Source organism: Mustela lutreola, chromosome 11, assembly GCF_030435805.1.
Source record: "Mustela lutreola isolate mMusLut2 chromosome 11, mMusLut2.pri, whole genome shotgun sequence".
Classification (NCBI taxonomy): domain Eukaryota; kingdom Metazoa; phylum Chordata; class Mammalia; order Carnivora; family Mustelidae; genus Mustela; species Mustela lutreola.
Window position 1 is genome coordinate 13064394 of NC_081300.1, and position 26026 is coordinate 13090419.

At 46.1% G+C, this 26026-nt stretch overlaps 2 protein-coding genes across 5 annotated transcripts in view; both read left to right on the forward strand.

Moving 5' to 3' along the window:
- The window catches only part of KDSR (3-ketodihydrosphingosine reductase), a 39412-nt gene extending 26699 nt beyond the window's left edge, over positions 1–12713 (forward strand). Inside the window, exons 8-10 of the mRNA XM_059140585.1 lie at positions 1304–1387; positions 4548–4649; positions 8844–12713. Coding sequence (XP_058996568.1) covers positions 1304–1387; positions 4548–4649; positions 8844–8963 — 306 coding nt within the window. The 3' untranslated portion in view covers positions 8964–12713. The remainder of the gene's footprint in view (positions 1–1303; positions 1388–4547; positions 4650–8843) is intronic.
- A 5709-nt stretch (positions 12714–18422) lies between these two features.
- BCL2 (BCL2 apoptosis regulator) overlaps positions 18423–26026 on the forward strand; it is a 166108-nt gene continuing 158504 nt past the window's right edge. The window contains exons 1-2 of one of the 4 annotated variants that reach the window (XM_059140800.1): positions 18423–19337; positions 19554–20405. In XM_059140800.1, coding sequence (XP_058996783.1) covers positions 19836–20405 — 570 coding nt within the window. In that variant the 5' untranslated portion in view covers positions 18423–19337; positions 19554–19835. The remainder of the gene's footprint in view (positions 19338–19553; positions 20406–26026) is intronic. The other 3 variants (XM_059140802.1, XM_059140803.1, XM_059140801.1) reach the window with 3 other exon arrangements.

Consider the following 26026-nt stretch of genomic DNA (forward strand, 5'->3'; position numbering starts at 1 on the left):
GTCTGGAAGAAGGGACAGGCCCTTTCAGAAGAGTTCTTCTTTGAATTCAGGTTCATCAAGACATATTTGACTTTTATGAAGTGCTATGCTTTTCTAATTTAAGAAAATACATCCTGTGCTTTTATTTTAATATTCTCAAGCCTACATGGTAAATAAAAGTTACAGTTTCCTGCCATTTAAGGCTTTAGTTTTCAAATGTCTAATTGAAATTCCCTTTTAAAGAATTTCTGAGCACATGTTCATGTCACTGTAAAGAAGATTTTACAAAGAAAAAAAAGAAAAGAAAAGAAAGACCTTGTCCACAAGGAACTTAGGAGGCAAAGTGCAGATACACTTGTAGCTGTAATATCTATTAAGGCAGAAATATGCAGAGATGAGAGGACAAAGAATTCAGGTACGAATTCAGGAAAGGCTTTTGAACTAGGTGGCTGCCTTTCACCACCTCGGATTTGGGGTTGTTTTTTTTTTTTTTTTTTTTTTTAAGATTTTATTTATTTGTCAGAGAGAGGGAGAGAAAGCGAGCACAGGCAGACAGAATGGCAGGCAGAGGCAGAGGGAGAAGCAGGCTCCCTGCCGAGCAAGGAGCCCGATGTGGGACTCCATCCCAGGATGCTGGGATCATGACCTGAGCCGAAGGCAGCTGCTTAACCAACTGAGCCACCCAGGCGTCCCCGGATTTGGGGTTCTGATACAGCAGTCCGATAATGAATCCCCCAGCCATGTCCGAGGGCCCTCGATGTTTTCTGTCCCATCCTCTTGTTACCTCCTCTGCGGGTCTTTTAAGACACAGCTGTGTTGTTGAGCAGGGGCTGGGCTGGGGCTCGCTCTGCCCAGGGCCTCAGCTCCGTCCACATGTCAGTCCTTTGCTGGCCTGGAATGTGGTTGCAACGGTGAGGCTGGTCATAAGGCAGACTTGCTGAGGGTGCGTGGTCCAGGCTCTGTGTGAACACTGGCGCTCAGGTGTCTGCCTGGGAGTTGAGGATGCCCCCAGCCTTGCAGCAGTGACATGGTCTCATGCCAGCTTTGCTGGTCATCGCTGGAGCCGAGACCACGCATTGCCCCACGGAGAGCGGCAAGGGCCCCTTGTTTCACTCCAGCCACCGGGGTGAATTTTATGCAGTGACCAGGCAGAAACTGGTAGAATCCAGACGGACCTGCTTCCTGATTTGAGTAGGAATCTGCTCAAAGGTAGAAAGCTGGAATTCTTTATGAAGTAGGGGAGAGACGGTTGTAAGAATGATTTGTTCTTGAATTTAATGGGTGATAATGGGATTGATAAGCCTGTTCTTTTTTCCCCGTTTAGCCTTTGGAGACTCGCCTGATTTCAGAGACCGTATCTGTTTGCAAACCAGAGCAAGTGGCCAAACAAATTGTTAAAGACGCCATAGTAAGTACAATTCTTGTTTTCTTTCTTAATGGTTGTAGCACTAGATTTCTGAAAAGAAATAGTGTGTTTGTCCCAGAGCTTATTTCACAACATAAATTACTGTGTCTTTCTGGTCTGCTTCATATGTAATGTTGGACTCTGGTCTTCTTCCCTGAGATACTTTATTGATTCCATGTTGATTCGGAGGCTCCTAGAAACTAATTATACATTTAACCTTAGGAACGGATTGATGACTAAGGATGCCGGGGAACTACGGTTCTCTCAGAAGAACACAAGACTTCCTGTGCGTGTAAATGGTGTGTCCTAGATCCTGTCAGGGGCCTGCTGCCTTCTTGTGGCTTTCCCACAGCACTTGACGTTAAAGATTGGTTTTAGGCACTTTATTAAATGCTGGACTTGTTGATGAAGGATTTTTTTTTCTTTGACCTTCCTGCTTCCCGGGATCATTTTTGCAAATGTTCACTGACAAGGCTGTGTGCCCAGGCCCACTGGGGCACCATCCTGTCCCCCACTTATGAGCATCCAGGCTATGAGCTTATCTGGAGTCAAAAGTGGTATCTGTGGAAACCACGTGCCTGCCATTTTGTGGAACCCACAAACAAGCCCCACAGACTTCTGATGACATCCTGTGAACCTGCCCCCAACACAACATGCACTAATGAGGGGTGTCGGTGAGCGTTAGGTCTACACTGCAGGTAGGAAGTTTGAGGACCCTCGGAATGAGGTGTCAGTGAGTCATGCAGCTGCCGTGAGGCCCGCACGTGCTGCTTAGCTCGGGCGAGGACTGAGTGGGATTCAGGAGACACCGGCTCTGGGGAGATACACACACTCGCGGGAAGCACCGGGCGCCGCCTGTGTTCAGAGGCCTAGAAAGACGGTCCTGGAGGGTGAGGGTTGTGTTTCCTGATTCCCCCAGATCAGAACAAACACACTCAGGGTTTTCAGTGATCCGAAGTAGCTGTTTGTATCTCGGTAGGATTCGTCTAGTCAGGGGTTTTCAAACTTCATTTCTTGACCACTTTACACACGAAACTGGTGACAGGCCCAGAGATGTCTTTCCACGTGTGTGTTTATCCATGGTGGCCATGTGAGAAGTTGAAACTGCATAATCTTTTTTTTTAAGGTTTTATATATATATTTGAGGGAGAGAGCGATAGCACAAGGAGGGGGAGCAACAGGCAGAGGCAGAGGGAGAAGCAGGCTCCCCAGTGAGCAGGGAGTCCAATGCGGGACTTGATCCCAGGACCCTAGGATCATGACCTGAGCCAAAGGCAGATGCTCAACCAACTGAGCCACGTTGGTGCCCCAAAACTGCATGATCTAAAAAAAATATTTACTTATTAATCCATTTAAAATAGCCACAGTACGGGGCGCCTGGGTGGCTCAGTGGGTTAAGCTGCTGCCTTCGGCTCAGGTCATGGTCTCAGGGTCCTGGGATCGAGTCCCACATCAGGCTCTCTGCTCAGCAGGGAGCCTGCTTCCTCCTCTCTCTCTGCCTGCCTCTCTACCTGCTTGTGATCTCTCTCTGTCAAATAAATAAATAAAATCTTTAAAAAAATAAAATAAAATAGCCACAGAACCTATTACACTTTAATGGGATCTTTCTACAATAGTAATTTTCCAAGACAAAACTTCATTGAGAAGAGTGCCTTTGTATTACATTTCACCAGTCTCTTTAATGTTTGTGTTAATTGAAGACAGCTGGATTCCCATTGCTGCTTCCACATTCAGTCAGCTGTCATCTGTTTTTTGGAGTGAAGGATATAAAGAAAATCTGCCCTTAGACAGATAAGTAGTTAGGAAAGGGAGGGATATTTAATGGACTTTTCAGATAACTGTGGACGTTCTTCTTTGATATTAAACCCAAACTGGGTGAATAATAGTTTCTTAAAGGTTAATTACCGTGTGGAATTGGAAACTACATTAATGAACTGTTTTGTTCTCTGTTACATTAAATTCCATTGGTCTTTGCACTCTGCATGTTTTGTATCCATTCATGATTTTGTAACATTATGCATTAGTCATTTGGAAAATATGGGTTCACTGAGTTATCAGAAAAATTGTATCCATTCATATTACTGCTGGTCTGATCATGAAAGTCTACATATTACAAAGCTGACAATCTCACAGTGGCAGATAGGTTTTCACAAGTCTTAATTTTTTCCTTGAAAGCTCAGATTTTTAACACTGACTATAAAGGCTGCCAATTCTCCTTGAAGTGACAGGCTCATTTTATTCATTTTCCACAAAATGTCTTCCAAATACCCAAGTCTGAATAACCGTAGGTTAAGTTTCATAACTTAAACAGTGGGAGGAGGGCCTTTCTGCAGGGCAGCTGTCCACCTTGGGGACGGAACCCAGTACAAGGCACTGGGTGTGTATTCTCTTTTTGACACCCAGAGTATTAAGAAGACTTGCCCATTAGAGTGGAGATTTAATAAAATGATTAATTTTATTGCTCTATCAAGAACACTTTAGAGCAAAACTGACCTTTTAAAATCTTTGAAAGATTTTTTAAAAATTCCCTTTACTTATCGCTGCAAGTGTGTGTGGCCATGGTGGGGTGCCGCTCCTGTGATTGGTGCTAATGAGGCAGCCGTTTTGCCCATCAGTGCAAATGTCAGTGAAAAGGCAGTTAAGGTCTTAGTATTATTACGACAGTCATTTTGTCCTCCTGGGTCCCCTGAAAGGGTCTCAGGACCCCCAGCCATTCTTGGACCTACATTTTGAGAATGCCCTGCGTAGCCATTCTGGCCCATCGGCTGAGGCCACATTCGTTTACAAGCTTTGACATAGCTTGTTACCCTCTCATGCTGCCTAAAGTGGACACGCTTCATTGTTTCTGCTTTTTTTAATTTAATTAATTAATTAATTAATTAGTTTTTTGAGAGAGAGTGTGCAGGTGTGCTCTGATGCGAGCAAGCAGGGGCGAGGCAGAGGGAGAGGGAGAGAGAGAACCTTAAGCGGGTTCGTCTCCCAGTGTGTCGCCCCACGCGGGGCTTAGGCTCACGACCCTGAGATCCTGACCTGAGCTCAGATCGGAAGTTGGACGCCCAACTGCCTGAGCCACTCAGGCGCCCCCGCACACTTCGTGGTCTCTGATGTGCTGATTCCTTTCCTGGTTATGACTGTTGCCTCTTTTCTCCTCCTTCTGTTTCAGCAAGGGAATTTTAACAGCTCCATTGGCTCCGACGGGTACATGCTGTCGTCCCTGACCTGTGGAATGGCTCCGGTAACTTCTATTACTGAAGGGCTCCAGCAGGTGAGCTGTGCTTGTAACCAGGCAGACGGACAGACAGACACACAGTGCCTCTCGTTAAAACCCAGTGAGCAAAGGCTAATAGAAGACTTGGCCACTTTATCTGCGGGTGTGAAGTTGATTCTCTTGCTGTGGCCGCGATGAGAAAGTAGGACATAGTGAAGGGCAGCAGCTGAGGGGTTCAGAGAGGGGAGAAGTGTCCTGTGCTCTGGCCCCGCGGAGGTAGAGGGGTACGCCGTCTCTGCTCTCGGGGCGTTCATTCGGGTTCTCTTGTGAGAACCGCAGGTGTTTACGGTAGAGTGAGGTAGGGGACCGGGCATCAGACCAGAACCCCCCTTCCAGAGGAGTCAGGTCACAGGCAGCCATGCTCAGGGAGGTACAAGTCAAGGGTTCACCGCAGACCGTCCTCTCACCCACGCTCTGGCTCATCCAGCCACCGAGAAGTGAGCCGCTCGTCGGTGCGCCCGGTGCCGTGTCAGCTGCTGCAGACTCGGGGGGCAGCCTCCGCAGCCTCCGGGCTCACGGTCTAGTGGGAGCGACGGGCAGAGGTGATGCGCATGCAGCGTGACAGGACCAGAGCAGTCCCCGAGGGCTGGCTCTGTGCGGCCCTGATGAGGGCTGGCGGAACGCAGGCGGAGGGCCGGGAGGCTGCCTGGAGGGGCGCTGCCCGCACTGTTGGGGAGTTTATGACCAAGTCCTGAGCTTTGTGTGGTCGGCCGTGTCCAGACTGGACAGCCGGAGGACTTGGGTGTGGGCTTGCTCCACTCTTCTGTTCCATGACTTTGTTGACTCTCTCTTAGAGGTAGACAGTGTGTTCCGTGTAAGCTCTCCGAGGGCAGCCCCTTACAGCCTGTGCCTGGCACACAGCGGGGGGCCTCAGGTCAGCACGTTCTGTGTGGCCATCTCGTCCCCTCTCCTACTTCCACATGCGTGACGCCCGACAGAAGACTTCAGCCCGTAGCTGTTTCGTCCGCTGCAGTTCTGTATAAATTTCCCTGAGGTGTTTTCCCTGGGCTGCGACCTCCCATCCCCACTTCCACATGCCTGCAGTGAAGCTGTGTTCCCCAGCATGCCGCCCCCACCTCCCCATCACCGAGCCTGTGCTGCCTCTGTGATCGGGGTCCATGTTCATGTCCACTCAAGGCTTGACAAGGAAGCGGTGTCATCCTGGACCCCATCCTGCCCCTCATGTGAGGGGTCAGGTCTGTCTCTCTTCTGACTCCCCAGCTTTCCCAGCCCCGCTGCTGCTCCCCTGGGTCAGGCCTGGGACACTGCGGTCACCTTTCCGCTTGGGTCTCATGCTCTGAGTCAGACGGTCACCTGGGAGCGTATGGGCCCGTCAAATGTTTCGTGTGGTTCATCTGGTGTGCAGGTTGACATGAAATGGTTTTAAAATTAGATGTCCATGAAAAGTCAGATGTTTCATGGAAAGTCAGAAGGCCCGACAGCACACGGTCCGCATTCTCCCCTGACAGTAATCACGGGGACAGGTGGCAGCCACTCCTGTTATACGGGACATGGCCCCGCTCCCCGTGGCCTTACAGCACCCTGTCCCAGGTCCGGGTGCATCCGAGAGCCCTCACATTTCCATGCCCCTTTTTCCAAACCGTATAACCCACCCTGCAGGGCAGCCCTTGGCAGCTCCCGAAGCGCACTGACGTAAAGCTTCCGCTCCATCACGTGGCACAGCCCTCTGACCTTCGACCTTGCTCACCTTCCTACCCCTCCTCCTCTTCCCATGACTTCATGTCTGCCTCCATCCCCAGCCTTCCTCTGTCTGACCGACTTCTAGTCTTCCTTCAGGTCTCACCTTAAGCGTTGCTTTTCCCAGAAAACTCCAAAACTGTTCAATTCCTTAGACTTAACTATTTTAGCATTTTGGTGTGCTGTGTTCTCATTGCTTTTTCTTGATTTTGTTCCTTTCTTTTTTTCTTTTTCTTTTTTTAATAATAGACTTTATTTTTCAGGGCAGTTTTATGTTGATAGGAAATTTGAGTTGAAATATGGAGTTCCCATACACCCGCCTCTTCCTGAGCCCACAGACTCCCCCGTTACTAGCACCTTGCATTGGCGTGGCACGTCGGCACAGGTGACAGACGTCATTATTAATGGAAGTCCATGGTTTACATTAGGGTTTACTCTTGGTGCAACATGACCTTCTTGCGGGTTTTGACAAGTGTACACTGCCATGGACGTCTGGTGCCATATGTCCACCGTCCCCCTGTATAACATGGAGTCATTCCCCAGCCCACACATTCACCCGTGCTCCTCCTGGTCATCCTTCCCTCCTCCTCCTGAACCCCTGGCAGTCACTGAGCTCGTCACTGTCCCTGTCGTTCTGCCTTTTTCCAGCTTCCCTTTGGTTTTTTCATTTTTCAAAGTTATCCTTACATACCCTTCAGAGGACCGGTGTCTTCAAGGCTCTGTGCGAACAACAGTGGCCCCCCTTTGGCCTTCTCGGACGTAGCCACACTGTTCTGTGGCCTGGGCCTCCACGTGTCCATCTAGAGTGTAAACTTACGTGGCCGCCTCCACGTCTCCCTCCAGAGCATGTCCAGAGTGTAGACTTACGTGGCCGCCTCCACGGATTTCTCAGCTTGGGGTCAGGCATGGGCTTCCACCAAGAAAGAGGAGGATTCAGCTCTTCCTCACGCCCTCTCCCTTCCGTCTACAGCCGCCTCTCCTCCGTTCCCGCCCTCCCTTTTTACTTACATTATGATTCTGGTCAGATCTGTATTTGAGATTATCACTGTTACAGCTACGTCAGTGCTCTTCACAGCTGAACTCCGTATTATACATAATTAATTTTCCTTTCTTGTATAACCTTTTGTTTTCCCTGAAACTGTTATTGGCTTTTTTCTATGTATTAATAATGACAGTCTTCATTTCCTTTCAGAAATATCAGACATTCTATCAGTTTTCCCTTCTGGAAGCAATCCTTCCTGGAGCCTTCTGAGCTACCCGTCAGGACACACTGTCCCATGTCTGGGGTCCCCTCTGCCTGTCATCTGCTTTGGGGGTCCCCTGCCTCCTGTGTCACACGATGTTCCCTTTCTTCATTGACCCCTTAATGTGGCTTTTTTAGTCTTTTAGTGCTTTTCTGAAAAAGGGCCCACGGGAGGTAGCATTTGAGAACTAGTGTATTTGAAAATGGTTTTCTTTGTAGTTCTGTGTCTGGAAAAAAATTCCAGTCAGAGGTGTTGCCGTGAGAGTGTGTGGACAAGAATCCTGGTGGTTAATGGACATCCCCTGTCTCCGCCTAATGCAGTCATTGTCCTCCCCCAGTTGGTCATCTTTCTAATTATCGAAGAAGCTTGTGGAAGGCAGGCCCTGTGTCTTTCTGCTATGGTGGTAGCACTTAGAATAGGGTCTGACTTTTCTGTTCAGAACATAAGTCTTTTTTTTTTTTTTTTAAAGATTTTATTTATTTGACAGACAGAGATCACAAGTAGACAGAGAAGCAGGCAGAGAGAGAGTGGGGGAAACAGGCTCCCTGCTGAGCAGAGAGCCCGATGTGGGGCTCGATCCCAGGACCCTGGGATCATGACCTGAGCCAAAGGCAGAGGCTTTAACCCACTGAGCCACCCAGGTGCCCCTAGGACATAAGTCTTAAACCAGAAAGCCTTGATGACAGTTTGGGTATTGGGGATGCCAGAGTGGATATTCTCTAGCTATTAGAACCCAAGGACTGCTAAGAATACCTAATTTGCTTTTTGTATAATACCTAATTTGCTTTTTGTTTAATTTGAATTGGGCAAACATTCGGCTCTGCTAACTCTGACAGGCACATGCCATCCAAGGGCGCAAAGTGAACAGCTTCTGTCCTCTGTGCTCTCCTGATGCTTACAGAGTTATTTTATTTTATTTTAAAGATTTTATTTATTTGAGAGAAAAAGAAGAGAGAGAGCAGGGAGGAGGGGCCGTGGGAGAGGGAGAAGCAGACTCCCGGCTGAGAGGGAGTCCGACTCGGGGGACGTGGGACTCGATCCCAGGACCCTGAGATATGACCTTAGCCAAAGGCAGACATGTAACCCACGGAGCCACCCAGGCACCCCAGTTCGGGAGTTTTCATCATCCTTGGAGCAGATTAGAAGACATGTCTTCGAAACTCTTTATGGGAGAGGACCTTGAAAGCCGCTGAGGTGAGGTGCGGCCCTGTGCTGTGGGACGAGCTCGGGGTCTCTCTGTGTCTCGCAGGTGGTCACCATGGGCCTCTTCCGCACCATCGCGCTGTTTTACCTCGGAAGCTTCGACAGCATCGTGCGTCGCTGCATGATGCAGAGAGCAAAATCGGAAATTGCAGACAAAACTGACTAATCCGTATCCCTGGGGAAAAGACTGTTTCTAAATAACTGAACAGCTTGCTGCTAAAAGGGACCCGGTTTTTGGCCTACAGACACGTATGTATCGCTTTTGAATATGTGAGATGGGACCAGTGCTCTTCCGAAACCTGGCTGCGGGCGAGGGGAGAGGCGTGCGGCGCGGGTGATGTTATTAACACTATGCAAATACGGAGCAGGAGACCCGTGGTTCTCGGGGGCGGGAGGTGATGACCCTGTGGGAACGAACAGCATGTGAGCAGGGTGAAGACCGTGATTCCAGAATGATCATTTACATGTGTCTGTTTATTCTTTTTTTTCCCCCTCTATTGAGATTAAGTCCAGAAATGTACCTTATGATATATAAGATGCAGCCTTGGGCACTTTTTTTAACCTTCCACGATAGGCAATTTATGGGTTTCTGGGGCTCCCCCCCCCACCTTTGGTCTTTTTAACATGGTGTATTTTACTCAAGAGGAGTTTTACACATTGCGGGCAAGTCTGAGTGTGTGATGATGTCCCTGACTCACAGTCTTCTGGTGGCCGCTCGGGGCTTCTCTCTCTCTTTGATCCCATAACAATACAGGGGGATGAGGGAGAGCAGTGCCGGGGAAGGGCAGGGGAGAGAGATTTTCCTGTAGGAAAAATAGTGATTTCTTGTCTTCTTTAGACTCGAATGCGTAGAGCACTTTTTGTTTTTCATTCACGGGGAAAGGCAGCCTCCTAAAATGTTTTCTGAAGAGAAATAAAATCTTAGAAGCTTAAAAGTTTACAATTTCTTCAACAGCCACGAGGACGCGGAGCTCACCCATCCCATTAGAGTGTCTTGTCATTCTTCCCGTCTCTCCCTCCTGTTTTCCTGATATTGCTATAATATTTTTATATATAAAAAAAAGACTAGTTGAAGTTTTCTGACTTGACTTTTTAAATTAACTCATGAATTAATTAAAACAGGTGAAAGAAATTAAAAAGCGTGACATTCTTCTGGTAGCATATATGTAGCTTTTACGAAAGGCTGATGATCGTATATTTACATTTTCCTCGTTAAGAGAAAGAAGATAGGACAAGGCCAATTTTGAAGATACTCATTTTCGAAAGAAAATGATCACCCATTCTTTCTGTGACTCCCATTTAATCGGAAAACCGTCTCTGCACACCACGTTAAGGAAGCCCAGTCATCACTCCCACAGCATAAGCCCTGGGATCCTCTCGGCCCCGTGAATGTTGTTTTCACATCACAGGCTCCGTTGCTCAGTTAGTGGATTTCCACAATAAGTGCCTCTCATGGGTTTTGGCCAACATTCCCTGCTTCATCCTGTCACTGTGTGTGCGCCCTACTTAGGGACAGTCCCCTTCATCATAATGCTACGCCTCCTCCTTCTGCACACACAGTGTGCATATACTGTGCATACAAAAGATTAAAGGCCTAAAAATTACAGCGAACCTTTTTTTGCTCTTGAGTTTTTGAACCTCTTGACTTTAAGATGACTTAATTTTTTTAAAGTGAGATATTTAATGGCTTTAATCCTTGGCATCCTTTTAATGAGGATCTGAGAATGGCATATTTTAACACTGACAAAGATCGAAGAAATTATTTAATATAGAAGTTGCTTGGAATGACTTCATTGCAGTTTGTGGGGGTGGGTGGATGCCATAAGAGTTTCATGAATCTCTCTGTCTTCTGTAGCCCTCGTTTGCAAACTACATTAGGTCATACCTCGCAGCCTCTTAAGATAGAATAATGGCTCTGTTTCCCTAATTCGCAGAAAACAGTTACACATTTAATGCCTGGCTATTTCTCACTTTTATTTTTTCTGGTGAATGTTCCTTGTTGGCACCTCCAACTGCTGGTCCAGATGAAAATCTAGCCCAAGATGGTGTCTCGTTTAGTATGATTATTGGACCACGTTACTTCCGTAGACGTTGTCCGTGCTTCCTCGTAATCTGTACTGTCACCTCCAGGTAATCTGCTCCCTGAACAAATTTAAGAGCCCCCATTCTGTGGTGGGAGATCCTTTCCTCAAACCTGTTGTAGCTCGGGCATGAAAGCAGATTTTGTGGAGATCATATCATCAAGGAATGGGCTTCTTTGTCAGATGAGTTAAAGGGCCAAAGCTCCGTATCCAAAAAACTTTGAAAACTAAGTTGTTGGGGTTTTTTCCCCCTCTTTTCCTAAATTGGTGCCATTCTTCATTTGATAGTAAAACCTGACTTGAACTGATGTGTTAGAGTTTTGATTTATCCATTTGATGGACTCTTCATTAATTTTTCCCAAAGAAACAATGAGTTTGATTCTAGGTATTGCCCTAGATTCTACGGACACGTTTTGTAATATCCGGCATATGCCCCACATCACCTTTTTACAAATCTAAAAAATTAAGAATTCTGAAATGAGTCTGGCCTGAACAGTTTGGGTAAAGGATTATAGGCATTTAGCGTCACACAAAGATCTGACTTCATCCAAAACATGAAAATATTACAAAGGAAAATTCTATTTTTAATCTTTTTTGGCTCAGTTTTTGTACATTTTTTATACTGACTTGTCTTTTTTTTTTTTTTTTTTTTTTTTGCTTGCTCAGGAGAATTAAAAACAACAACAATAACAACGCACATACACACAAAACCCCCTGAGTCAGATTGTTCAGGAAACTGTTGCCATTTCTTTTTTTTTTTTTTTCTTTTTTTTTTTTTTTTAAAGGGGTCATTGATTCAACACTTTGTACTGTACCCAGAAGTGGGTGTGTCCTACCTGTGGCAGGAGTTTGATTACAATTCTGTTGAAGTGTTGGCTTTCTATTTGTGACCAACTACTGTTTATTGTGTGTGTTGGTTCCGAAGTGGTTGCCTCTGCTGGGCTTGGTTTTACTGTTTTATTATAGTGTATTTGTGAGTATATTTATTTATAAAACATCGTTCATCCATAGAAATTCCAAAATATGTTCAAGGACCCTCTATAATTAAAAAGATATAAGATATAAGATATAACCCCCATTTCTTTTTACAAAAACAAAGTCCAGGAAATTGTTCTTTTCTGTTATTTTTTAAAATTTAATTTTCACAACTGAAAAGAGAAAAAATGAAAAATACTGTCAATAATGGCTTCTTTGCATTAATACTTACATATGTTCAGTTAGAAATCTGCTGGTTAAACCATATATCACTGATTCTTAGAAGCGAACTTTGGGAGTGTATTTCTAATATTTAGATGATAAAAGCATTTTGGAAATAGTAGCTTCAATTCGAAGAATTGTATGTCTTTGTCTTTCTGGAAGAAGGCAATACCATGATAATGTTTTTTTTTTTACTGAGTTTTATCATCAACAGATATAATTTTATTACCTCATGTTCTAATTTAAACATGTCTCACTCACATGAGGACACTTTTAAATATTCATAGTTTTTGACATACGATGCTTTGTATCTTTCTCATGTCCTTAGTTCTTAGTAACTCAGCTTCAAAAAGTACACTAACCATAACCTTCCATACTCTGGACTAAATCTTGTTTAGTTCAGCGCAGTGACGGCAGATTTGATATTTTGAAGAGGAGATAATAGCTATTATATTTTACACTTGCTTGATGGGACAACTCTAAAGACATTTTTAAACTGTAAGAATGCACTTGGCTATTTTGATATATATTAGAACTTGTGTTTGCTACTTTAGATGCTTTTGTGGCAAAATTGTAACCTAATTTTCATATCTTGTATTTCTGAATCACAACAAAAAATAAATGGGGAACAAGCTTTACAGATTTGAAAATGTTTTTTTTTTTTTGAAATTTGTGTTTAAGAGTCATTTAAGCAAAACACAAATCTCTTTCATAATATTATTCTAACCTTGCCTCCTAAACGTTGACAGGGTTTGATTTTGATCATTTTTTAGGAACTAATATTTTCAGAGTAAGTTACTTGGCATTCAGAGCGCCTATTCCAAATATGTTCTGTGTTTGTGTGACTCAGATATTGAGTAAAACATGAGTAAAAGGTGGTAGAAAAGAAAAGTGGTAGTAATATTTCTTAATGTAATACATTTCATATAAAAACAAATAGATTTCCCACACTTTAAACCTGCATATACTAACAATGCAATATTTCTTAGGTTCTGAAGAACACAGAAGACTGATATATAAAATAACACACCTTAATAGCCCTGTCTTTAAATGGGAAAATTTGGTTTCTATCGTGGAGAGATTCCTTGGACATCTTGGTTTACAAACTTGAGCATTCTCTAAATTTGAGCATTGTATATACCATAAGCAGCATATGATATCCCTTCTATAATTTTTGTATTTGGATGTTTAAAAAGGAGAAAAATATATATTATGTTCTACTCCTGATTTTACGCCCTCGATTTCCCTCATTCAACATATACTTACTGAGCACGGCAGCCGGGCCCCTGGGGAACCTGCTCTGTGTAAATAGTCGGTCCCTCCCAGGTGGTGAGTACGTTGCTTCTTTCTTCCCTCCCCACTTTCATCTCTCTGAAGGCCCTTACAAGTCTTCCTGGACTTCTTTCTTCAGCTTGGAACCTCTGGATTTTATGCCACAAAGGTTGGAGTGTCGGACAGTATTCTAGGCTGGGAAAGATACAGTCCCTGTCCTCCGACAAAACTAGCCCATGGTGGTCACTGTCGTGAGTGCATCACATTGAATTCATCTCAATCATGTGCTGCCCCTCCAGCGGTATGCTTCATAGCCGCCTTACGCGGAGGCCCAGGCACAGAGAGGTTAAGTTACTAGTCCACGGTAGCAACTACTAAGTTATGGAGCCCTTATTCAGTTTTCTGCCTATACCCTGTCCTAACCCTCTTCCAGTGGCACGAGGGGGCTCTGAGGACTGCGCAGGGAGGTCAGGCATGGTCTCATGGGTGGGGGGGGCGGTGGTCTGAAGATGAAACTGGAGGAATGAGGATGAATTCCTTCTGAGAAGGTTCGGTGTGTTTCAGGTAGAAGAGCAGATGTGCAAAGGCGAAAGGCACGAGAGATCTTGGTGTATTCCAGAAAGCACAGAGTTAATATGGCTGCAAGAAGGGAACGCATAAGGAAAGGGAGGGTACCTGGGGGGTAGATTTGCACCAGATCAAGCCATGTAGAGGAGTTGCAATGTTAGCCTCCGAAGAACTTTGGGCAGAAATATAAAATGGCCAGATTTGAGTTTTAAAAAGATTATGGTGCCCCTTGAAATTCAGGGGTTGCTGAACCCTGAGCCTTGAGTAAAACCATTGTCGTTAGTTTGGAAGATCCCATATTAGACACATATTATTACGGGTTGAGTTGTGCACCCTCAAAAGATGTCATCAGTGTCTTAACCCCCAGTGCCCGTAAATGTGATCTTACTTGGAAATAGGGTCTTTACCAATATAACTGAGTTAAGATGAGGTTATTCGGTTCCTAATCCAATATGGTTGGCAACCTTACAAGAAGAGAACCCAGAGAGACATGGAAAAGGCCAAGTGACAACAGAGGCAGATCAGAGTCAGGCAGGTACATGCCCAGGCCCCCCAAGGACTGCCAGACACCACCAGAAGCTAGGAAGGGCGAGGAAAGATCTCTCCCTAGAGCCTTCACAGGGAGCCTGGCCCAGCTGCACCTTGATTTTAGACTTCACACTTCCTGAACTGTGGGAAAATAAATTTGTTTCAAGCCACCTGGCTTGTGGTACTTTGTTATGGAAGCTCTAGGAGATAAAAACAGTCACCTCCGTTTCTCTAAACATGTTCATCAATAAGTAATAACCGGGAGACACTGCTCTGTGCCAAATCACGTACGAAAATAAAAGTCATTGCATAGAAGAATGTCAGTTCCTTGCCTATTTCCCCTAACACAATGGTGTTATCCCGTTGTTTGGGTCTGTGTCTGCATTTTGACCCAGTGAGGGCAGTAGCCGTTTGAAAAATGTAACTCCCTGTGCTTATTTCATTTCACTTATAATGCCAAGTCATGGATTTGAAGGGAAAAGAATTGCCAGGAGTATATTTCCTGCCCTTGCCTTTGTGAACCAGAAGGAAACAGGACTTGCCTGCTATCAAATTCACACAGCAGAATGATTCACCTGCAGTTTTGGCCTAGCTGCAAAGGTTGTTGCTTAATTGTTTCAAATATTTTTTGAGGTTTAGGGCCCACCCTACATGAGTTAAGTAGGTTTGTCAGTTAAACCAAAGCCTCTTGGTTTAGATTTGGTGAAAGTGTTTCCTTGCGATGACAAGGATGGTTTGAGAGCACATAGCGGACAAATCGTTTGCCATCAGTCCTATAGCAGAAGACAGGCTCTGGGGCATTAATGCACTGAGAACAGTGTTACTGTTAGTACCGAATGCTAATTGGGAATTAGGATTATAATATTATCCTATAATAATGACCAAAAACAGATGCAACCCATCTGAACGCACATGACTCTGTTTAGTGTCAAGAGTTCATAATATCTGAGCTGTGTGGATTATATCGCAATAAAGCTGAAAATGATAATTTAGAAGACATTTGAAACTGGAAATTAGTATTTTGCATTGCTTGTCTGGGAGATGTTTTTTAAGCAGTTCCTTTTTATGCAGCTATGTGACCTCTTTGTTCTTACCCTCTCTGGTCAGTTCATTTCTTTTATGGATGCATTCCACTTTAGTTTGTCTAAATGGCTTGGGGTTGTGTTTTATATTTTTAACTCACCTTATCTATTAGTCATCAGTTCCCTCTCAGTTAATGAATGGGGTTTTTGTATCCCCATTTTAAATAAAAAGTTTAATAGTAAGACTTACTACATGCCTATATATAAAACATGTATGCCCAGATGGGAATAATGTTCTTTTTGAATTTCATAACCCTTGGAAGTGTTTCTATTCGTGATGGACAAAGAGAACTTTCTGAAAGATACTGTTAAACACCAACCAGTAGGTGGCGAAAACTGGCAATAAAAAGCTTTTTGTTTGGCAGACAGGAGAAGAAAGGAAAACACAGGCCTTTCGGGCTCTTGATACAATCTCCCTTCCTTGCATCTTGTTCTTTTCTCTCCCTGGTGCTACCCTACTCCGAGAATCCAGCCAGGCAAAGCTGCCAGCGGGGTAGTCCATTGGCTCTGAAAGGTAGAAGTTGTCTTGCGAAGTGAAAAGTCTATATAATAGTGCCTCCAGGTGGGAGGGTGTTGGAAGGTCTCTGGCAAGGATCTGGGATTCAAACCCAGGACTCCTGGCTGTGGTCAGGTCTCCCTCTACTCCCTGGAGACAGTTACTCCACACACTTCCTACAATACCTGCCCTCACACGTGAGGGTGTAAGCTAATAACCCAATCTGAATGGAGGAATGGTTTCACTCTTTCGATATGAAGAGAATTCAGAACATTCCTGGGGAATATATAATCTTAGTCCAGAACTACAACGCAGCCCTGTCCTGAGAACGGCTGGGGATGGCCAAGATGCCCATCCCTGAAGGGGTAAGTCTGAGAAAATCTGTCAAGTGAGGCTCTCTGGGAGCAAAGGAGAGGAAAAAAAAAAAATAAGGAGGCGTTTCTTTCTCTGGGGATGGGGAATCCCGTTTCCTTCTGGGGACCCCTTTGCAGAAGTACAATCTCTTTTCCAGCTCTGTCCTCTCCTTTCCTCACTCCCATGCTGGCTCACAGAAGCACGAAGGTTTTCAATTCCTCTGAAGTAATTTTGGAGGCCCAAGACAAGCTTCTGAGAAGATTCTTAAACTTCATGCTGAGGCATTAGTATAGGTCTCTACTCTTTCTGTGAGGACATACACCCCAGGTCAGTCTATACCCAATGTTCATCTCCAGGCCAGACCCTGCATCACCACTGCCCACCCCAGCCCCACCATCACCCAGTGCCATGTCTCATGAAAAAGCAGGAAGGAGCATCTTCCTTCATTCCTTCTTGCTGGGATAAGTTTATACGAGGCACCCATCCCTACTTGCAAGAGGTTGGCATGTTGTTTGGTTGCCTATGATAAATGGGATGGAAATAATTTATGCTTATTTTGCTCAAGAGCACATGCTTTGATTTGAGGCTAGGAACGAGACAAAATAAATGGTGTTGGAACACGTTTGTACATGTTGCCACGCTCATTTGTCACGTTTCTGTGAGCGCTCTAGCTCAGCATCCCTCTCTATCTGTATTTGAGCCCTATCAGGTAAGCTGCTGGGCTTTTAGTATACATTTGTTTTCTTGGCGCTTTATTTGCCAAAGACTTTCTGAGATGATTAAGAAAAAAAGTTAAACAAGCACAACTTGTTTGCCCTCTTGTGCTTTTCTCCTAGGGGCTGTGCAGGCTGATGAATGAAAAGTCTGTGGGCTTGCGTGTGTAATATATTTATGTGTGTGATAGTGTGTGTGTGTACACGCGCGTTCAGATAACTTAAGCTGCAGCCATCTGGCACTGGCTGCTAGGCGACCCCACAGGCCTTGGGAAACCCACCCACCCGGTGTTGGGACCTTTTTCAGGGCCTGAGAGTTACCCGGTAGCCCTCCCGCAGCGCCCAGCCCCAACCTAGTGCCAGTCCTGTCAGGGGCGGAGGCAAAACGTTTACTTAGCCATCTTCCAGCCCTTGACGTCCTCGACTCGCCCCTCACTGGCCCGCTGAGGGCTGTCTGGCCTTGGTCACGGATCGTGTCCCCAGGGTGTGTGTTCCGCCTGCACACCTAGGAAGCACGCTCGAGGCTTCCCTTGCCTCTCTCTCCGCGGGAGGGCCACGCAGAGGTCCCACTGCTCGGGGTCAGCGTGGGCCTGGTCTCCTCCCTGGCAGCTGCCAGGAGCCGGCAACGCGGTGTGTACACGTACACACACGCGCGCGCGCACACACAAGCGTGCACACTCGGTTAAAGGGGTCGAAGCGAATCTCGGCGCGCGCGCACGGGCGCGCGCGCGCGTACTCACACACACACACACACACACATACACACTCGGTTACAAGGGTGGAAGCGATTCCCGGCGGTTGCGCCCTTGGCGCACCCACCCGGCAGCCGGCCTGCCGGCCGCGTGCAGACCCCGGGCGCCCCCGGCCCCTCGCGGGCCCCTGAGAGCGCGCCGGGCCCGCTGCAGGCCCGAGGAGGCCCCCTCGCGCACCCACCACGCCGCGGCCGCGCGGGAGGCCTTGCGCCGCCCGCGCCACCCACCGGCCGAGCCCGGCGGGCTGGCGGGCGGGCGGAGCGGAGCGGGCCGGGCGGGCGGGGGCGTCCCGGGCGCGCCCTCCCCGGCCGCGGGCCCTGCGCGCCATGTGTCCTCCGCGGGGCGCGCCGCTCCGAGCCCGGCCGCGGCTCCTTTAACCCGGGAAGGGGAGCGGGGCGGAGGGGCGGCGGGGCGGCTCCGAGGAGGGCTCTTTCTTTCTTCTTTTTTTGAATGAACCGTGTGACGTACGCACAGGAAACCAGTCGGTTAGAGAGAATGAAGTAAGAGGCCAGCCCCCACCCCCCCCCGCCCCGCGCCCGCCCCCTTCCTCCCCGCCCCCTCCCCCGCCCGCCGCGCTCCCGCCCGCCGCTCTCGGTTTCCCCGCCGAGCCGCCGCCGCCGCCGCCGCCGCCGCCGCTGCCAGCGAAGGTGCCGGGCGCCGGGCCCTCCCCGCCGGCGCGGCCGTCATCGCCCGGAGCGGGTGCGCGGCGGGAGCGCGGAGGGGGCGGCCGCCGCCAGCGCCGCCGCGCAGGAGCAGGAGGAGGAGAAAGGGTGCGCAGCCCGGAGGCGGGGTGCGCCGGTGGGGTGCAGCGGAAGAGGGGGTCCAGGGGGGAGAACTTCGTAGCAGTCATCCTTTTTAGGAAAAGAGGGAAAAAATAAAACCCTCCCCCACCACCTCCTTCTCCCCACCCCTCGCCGCACCACACACAGCGCGGGCTTCTCGCGCTCGGCACCGGCGGGCCGGGCGCGTCCTGCCTTCGTTTATCAAGCAGCTTTTCGGAAAATGCATTTGCCGTTCGGAGTTTAATCAGAAGAGGATTCCTGCCCCGTGCCCGGCTCGTCCGGCGGCCCCCGGTCCCTGTCTGTCTCCCGTGGAGGAGTGAAGCGGTCCCGCGGATAGAGATCCATGTCTGTGCCCGCGCGTGTGTGTGCGTGTGTAAATTGCCGAGAGGGGGAAAATCACAGGACTTCTGCAAATACGGGACTGAAAATTGTAATTCATCTGCCGCCGCCGCTGCCTTTTTTTCCTCGTGCTCTTGAGATCTCCGGTTGGGATTCCTACGGATTGACATTTCTGTGACGGAGAAGTCTGGGAATCAAACTGGAAATTCTCCTAATTTTTTACCCTCCCTCCCCCAACTCCTGATTCATTTGGAAGTTTCAAAGCAGCTATAACTGGAGAGTTCTGAAGATTGATGGAATCTTTGCCTTATGCATTTGTTTTGTTTTCACAAAAAAGGAAACTTGACAGAGGATCATGCTGTCCTTAAAAAATACAAGTAAGTTCTTTGCACAGGAAATTGGTTTAATGTAACTTTCAATGGAAACAATTGAGATTTTAACTTTAAGTGCATTCGAGTAAGTTTAATTTCCAGGCAGTTTAATACATTCTTTTAAGCTGTGTTTCTTGTAGTGTGTATGCCCTGCGTTCTTTCACCCAGTGTATAAAGGAAAATGCACCTGATTTTGACTTAGTTTTCTTTTTGACCTTTCAGCATCGCAGAGGAAGTAGACTGATATTAACAATAATTAATAATAATGTGCCTCATGAAATAAAGATCCGAAAGGAATTTCAGTAAAAATTTCCTGCATCTCATGCCAAGAGGGAAACACCAGAATCAAGTGTTCCGCGTGACTGAAGACACCCCCTCATCCAAGAATGCGAAGCACATCCAATAAAATAGCTGGATTATAACTATTCTTTCTTTCGGGGCCGTGGGGCGGGAGCAGGGGCGAGAGGTGCTGCTGGTACCCGGCTGCTTTTCCTCGGGGGAAGGATGGCGCACGCTGGGAGAACAGGGTATGATAACCGGGAGATAGTGATGAAGTACATCCACTATAAGCTGTCGCAGAGGGGCTACGAGTGGGATGCCGGCGACGTGGGCGCCGCGCCCCCGGGGGCCGCCCCCGCGCCGGGCATCTTCTCCTCCCAGCCCGGGCGCACCCCCGCGCTCGCCAGGACCTCGCCGCCCCCGCCCCCCGCCGCCCTCGCCGCCGCTGCCGCCGCGGGCCCTGCGCTCAGCCCCGTGCCACCTGTGGTCCACCTGACCCTGCGCCAGGCCGGCGACGACTTCTCCCGTCGCTACCGCCGCGACTTCGCGGAGATGTCCAGCCAGCTGCACCTGACGCCCTTCACCGCGAGGGGACGCTTTGCCACGGTGGTGGAGGAGCTCTTCAGGGATGGGGTGAACTGGGGGAGGATTGTGGCCTTCTTTGAGTTCGGTGGGGTCATGTGTGTGGAGAGCGTCAACCGGGAGATGTCGCCCCTGGTGGACAACATCGCCCTATGGATGACTGAGTACCTGAACCGGCACTTGCACACCTGGATCCAGGACAACGGAGGCTGGGTAGGTGCACGTCTGCTTGAGTGTGCGTCTGGGCCGGACGTTGCCAGTCGGGGGGCTGAGAATCCGTGGTTGGAGTGTGGGTGGGCTCCTGGGCCAAGGGCAGGCTGATGAGCCAGGGAAATAAAATCAGGGTGCCTGCTTCCCTCACCCTGCCCCCGCCCCCCATGAAGGTCCAGCTGCCAGACCTATTGTTGATGATTCCTACTGGCCCAAAGTGTTTTCCTTGCTTGCCAGCCGTGGAGGGTTAAAGATCCAGCATTTGCTATCCAGTGGGGTCTCGGGATAAATGGTGTACTTTCTGGCTTTCTTAGACTGGGGGGTCCGGAAATCCTCCCACCCCCAGCCGCGCCACAGCTCATTAGCTAGACTCCAGGCTGGGTTGGCAATCCGCGTGTTAGACAAGTTCCCCTGGGAATTTATTTGCACTACAATTTGGGAACTACCCAGTTAGAAGAACAGACTCCACCAGAGGACCAAGGGCGTGCCTTTTCTGACTCACTTGGTAAGATCTACTCTAAGAGGAAATCCAGTGTTGCTCGCTTTCCCTGGATAACCTAGATGTGTTTGTCAAGAGGTAAGTTGGCTTTTGGAAAGTGCACAAACTCCATCCTGTGGCGTGTGCCACATGGTTCCCAGTGGGCATGACTGAGTGTCTTGAAGAACATTGGGCCATGGATACTTTATCTCATCAGTGACATAATTTGTTCTGGTTGCATACTTTGCATTCTATTTCTGTACTAGGTGTATGACTTTAAAGTTTACTGTAATTTTAGTATCTTTTACTTTTCGCCACCTAGAGTCCACATCATTTGGTGGTCTCTGCAGGAAAAACTTGCATCTACAGTATCCGTAGAATGCGTAGACACATTAATTCTCAGCTGTGGATGCTGTCATGCTTTGAGGTTAGTTGTACTGATCGATGCCTGTAGCTTTGAAGAACGTCTGTGCGGTGATTTTTTTTTTTTTTTTTTCTGGTGCTAGATAGAACTTCCATCACGTTATTATAAAGGTATCGTTTTGTACGATTCTTTGGGGGAGGGGGTCCAGATCCTAAGACTGAAGAATTGTAATTGAGATCTGCATCTTATATGTAAAATTACCAATTTATGGAAAAGTAAAAGAGAAATCTTGTCTGAAGTTTTTTCGGACTTTTTGTTTTAAGGTGAAGAATTCCTTCTGAAAAAGGATGCAATGCAGTCCTTCCTTGTATTGTCTCTAGGGAGAATTACTGATGTTCTTATTTTATAGGACCTAACAGGACCACAAAGCCTAAAAATGATTACAAATGGATTCAATTTCAAGAAGCACATTACATATTTTACTACAGTTTACAAGCGTGCTAGTATTAAGGCCAAGAAAAAAGAGAAAAAGCCAAGAAAGTAGATGGCTGACATGAAAATCTGATCCTATTTGATCAAAGTTGACAAAATTCTGATGCCACTTTCAGTGGTTTAAAAGGAAAATATCCCCATTTAAATTTCTGACAATTAAAATGCTCCTTGTGAATTGTCTTCTCAAGATCCTATATTGTCAGATCTTTAGTAATTCTGGAAGAATTTACTAACGGGTAAAAGGATATTTTTGTTAAAAGTTTGGTTAAGTAGGTGGTTTTATTTTTAACCACCGTAACCAAAAAGGTAGAGAGTTCCAGACTCCCAAAAGAATCTTTTTAAAACCAACATAAAACTTAAGTTGACAGTTCATATTTTTATGAAAAAAAAATTTCAAAATTTTCTTTCTAGTTGAAAGAAATCCAAGGTGGTAACTCTCATCTGTTAAGAAATTTAATGAAAAGCGAGGCAACAGACATGCTTCTGATAGAAATTAAGACAGAACCGTGGCCTTTGTTTTGTTGCATTTTACTATGTTAACATCTCATGCAGTTGAGTTTACCTTTTAAGTAAAGGCTCACTTTTAACTCCTTTCGAAATAGAGTCTTCCTAGTAGAGCCTGTCTCTCTGGTCAACAGGTATTTGAGATTGATAAACGTCGAGGCTGTATTTTATGATGCCAAACCACAATGACATACCGTAGAACATGATTAAAAAAAAGTTTTTTTGACAAAACCTTTCAGAGTAAACATAAATCATACAGAGGCACAAATAGCTGATGGTAAAATGTGTCGTTTTCAGAACAACATGTTGATGGATGACTGTATAGGAAAACAAAGGAATTTGGCCAAAAAAAGCAGGTATCAGGAAATGTAATAAGTGGATACTTTAGAATCAGAGTGGTAGTATTTGAGAGTTACAAATGCTTTACCTATCCTTTCAAATGGGCATGACTAATTAAATGTCTGGTTTAGGCATATGGCAAACAGACAGATTCTCCACACCCCCCCGAAATTTGCACCAATCAGAGTTGCGCCCTTAATACTGTATTGTGTCTTACAGTGTTACGTACTCAGAATACCCATTGTCAAATGTCAGAAGAGAGCTAGTACATTCTTCCGACTTTTGACAATGACTTGTGTGGCTTCTAGGACTCAGTGGATCAGACTGCACGTAGAATAATGGGCATTTCGGATCTGAAGTCACTTTTTGTCTTTGCTGCTGTTGATGCAAAATCAGCCTTCTGAGGTTAAGGAAAACTGTTTGTATTCTGCGTTCCATAGCTTGGAGAAAGTGTCTTGGGAGGAGAGGCATCTGAGACATAGCCCCAGAAGCTTACAAATTAAATAAAGACTAAAGAAGAAATTGGGTTAAAACAGAGTGTAGCTTTATTCCTAAGTTTGAATAAGACATTGTGTGAGAAGCAGGACAGAGGGAGTGCAAGGCACCATTAGTTCTAGGAAATGTCTGAGACCCCGCTACTCCAAGTGGGGTTCACAGACCATCACCTGGGAGCTTCTTAGAGATGCAGCTTCTCAGGTTCCACCCCATAGCCAATGAGTCTGAACCTGTGATTCTCGCGAGATCCGCGTTGTCAAATGCACATAAAAATTAGAGATGTTGACTATTATCTACCATTGGTTCCTGGGGCCATCTTTTAGGAAGAATGACAGTGTGGGATGGATCTTCCACTGTCCCATTCCAGCAGCCTCCCCGGTTTCTAGTATTACCTAGAACACTGAGTATTCCCAGATGTCCACTAGACATCCTTGGATGAGATACCCTGGAATGAAAGAAAGGAGATTAATTATCGTAAGCTCCCATCTTCTCAAGACTGTTTTTCATGGTAGCTATACAGTTTGCATTGGCATTACTGATCCCAATAAAATAAGTGACAATAAGTAAAGTAAAATACAATAAGTAAAAATAAGTAAGCCCTTCTATTCCAATTAAAGGCAGGGGATTTCTCTCTTTTGATAGCTCCATTAGTTATTATTTTAACCCTAGTAACATGGTTTGAGTTCTGTGGATGCGTTGACTAAGATTGCTTCAAGCCGAAGGGGCTCTTGGAGGGGAAGTGTCGAGATAAGGGCACTTTGACCATGAGTGAGGTTGATAGCTCCCTCCAGGCCCAGGACATTCAGCTTCATGTCTCATAAGAGAGTGAGGTGTGGGCTACTAAAAGAAAGAGAAGGCTTAAATGGGAGATTAGCTTCATTCTGTTGATGAGATGGTGGCGTGACTTTTCTTTTTCCTTTTTTTTTTTTTTTGGTCTTTTAGTCTTGGTGGTTTAGGAAGACAGGAACTTACTTCTCCACATCCAGTAGAGGTTAGCTTCCTTTTTATTAGTTGGTCGGCAAGCAGTTTCTATCTTCTGTTGGCAGTCCAGATCCACCAAAACACTTAACTAGAAAGCAGTGCCATTCTCATGCCAGTGTAGGAAATAACTGAAAAAGCATTATTTTCTTGGCAGCCAAGTATCAGCTGCTTATGGCCAATTTTGGCAGCGAAATGTTAGGGATTAAAAATAGTCTGAAGATGGTCCAGTCTTAAGATATTTAATGATGAACTTTCCTTGGGAAAGTGCATCTTTCTCCCTGCTAAGGACCACGTGACTCCCTGCAATAATTTATTCTGTAGGAAAAAAACTACATGGTCGCCCCTGGAGTTTGCAAGTCATGTGCTGTTGAGTGATTGTATTTGTGGACCTTTGTAAAATTTTATAGTTCCCTTAGTTCCCTTTTCTGTCGTAGGGCTTTCCTTGCTGTTCAATGTCTGTTGCAAACATGGCTTTCTTTTGTGCGTCCTGTTACTTTCAGCTGTGCTTTCTAGTGAGAACTGATTGATCTTTTTAACAGTCCTTAATTGACTTGGTACATTTCAGGTTGTTTAAATGCACAGAATGCCAGGTAACAAAAGCCACAAGTTGTTGTTTTTAAAAGCAAACTCTCAGAGTTTTTCCTGAACCTTGTTTCTAGTCCTAGTTGGTTTTTTGGAGGAAGAGTAAACTCACTCAGAAAGCAGGTGTGTGGGTGCTGTGTATATGACTAGTGGTCCTGCTCAGCTGTCCCCATGCCCATTTTTGAGGTCGCTCATCGTGTCTTAGCAATAGTCACGCAAACCAGTATCTCAGCTCAAGTGCAATTGTGCTAGAAAAACAACACTGTCTTTGTCATGTACAAGTAGAAAGGTCCCCCACCCCCACCCCGCCCCGCCCTGAGATAGATTGTATTTGAGGTTCAAAGGTTCTGTTAAGCCTTTTTAAGGTAATCTAATATCATGACCTTATTCAGTCATAGCTGTAACCTTACAAGCTGGCCACCCCTTCCCCCAGCTACATACAGGAGACCACTCCATGAATTTATTTCACTAGGAAGCTTTTCTTTTTCATTTTTCTTGGTTTGATTCAAACAGTGTTAGTGCTTGACATAGAAAGAGAATTAACGATGAAAATCATCCAAGGACTGAGACAACTTTTTGACAGATGTGATTGCCAGTCTTCATGTACCTGGCCCTGGGTTAGGTTGGGGACACAGGAAAGACAGCTTTTACCCCTGCGTTGGGTGACCTCATGGGCTAGTGTCATAGGTGTCTAAGTGAACTCATAGTTACACGCAACCCTATTAGCATGATCCTAGAGGCTCAGATGTAGAGAGAAAAAGAAAAAAAAAACCCAAGTATGTATTATTTTGCATACACTTCTATCTTTGTCTAAAAAAGTTACTTCTAACCATATGGCTGTTCATGTGTGCATTAGTTCTGATTTAAATAGGAGGAGAAATGTAGGTAATTTAAAAAACACTGTACGTTACAAACACACACTTAAGAGAACTGAAAGGCCAGGGGAGTTCCCTTGTTAAATATTTACCCATTAAACACCCTTAATACACATTAAGAAGACTTAATAAACACCTGTCTTCAATTTTTAAGGTATTTCAGTAATTCTTTGTATTTAAAAGACAATCAAGGCTTTGAATAGGGTGATTAGACTAACTTAATTTGAAGAACTGCCTCTCTTAAATCATCCTTGTATGCAGAAAAATACAAGTTGATTTTGAACAGAACATGGCTCTTCCTTTGGCAGAGATTTAAAAAAAAAAAAAAAGCTTTTGTTTTCTTTTGTTTTAGGTTATAGTACTGTTCCCTTTATTAAGAGGCTTCTCTTCCAAAATCTGTTTATAGAAATTTCTAGTCCATTGTAGCATTTGTGGTCCCGAAAGGCAGGTCTTGTACTGTCTAACTGCTTGCACTCGTGGTCCTCCTTTAAGTGGAAGATTGTAAAACTTTTGA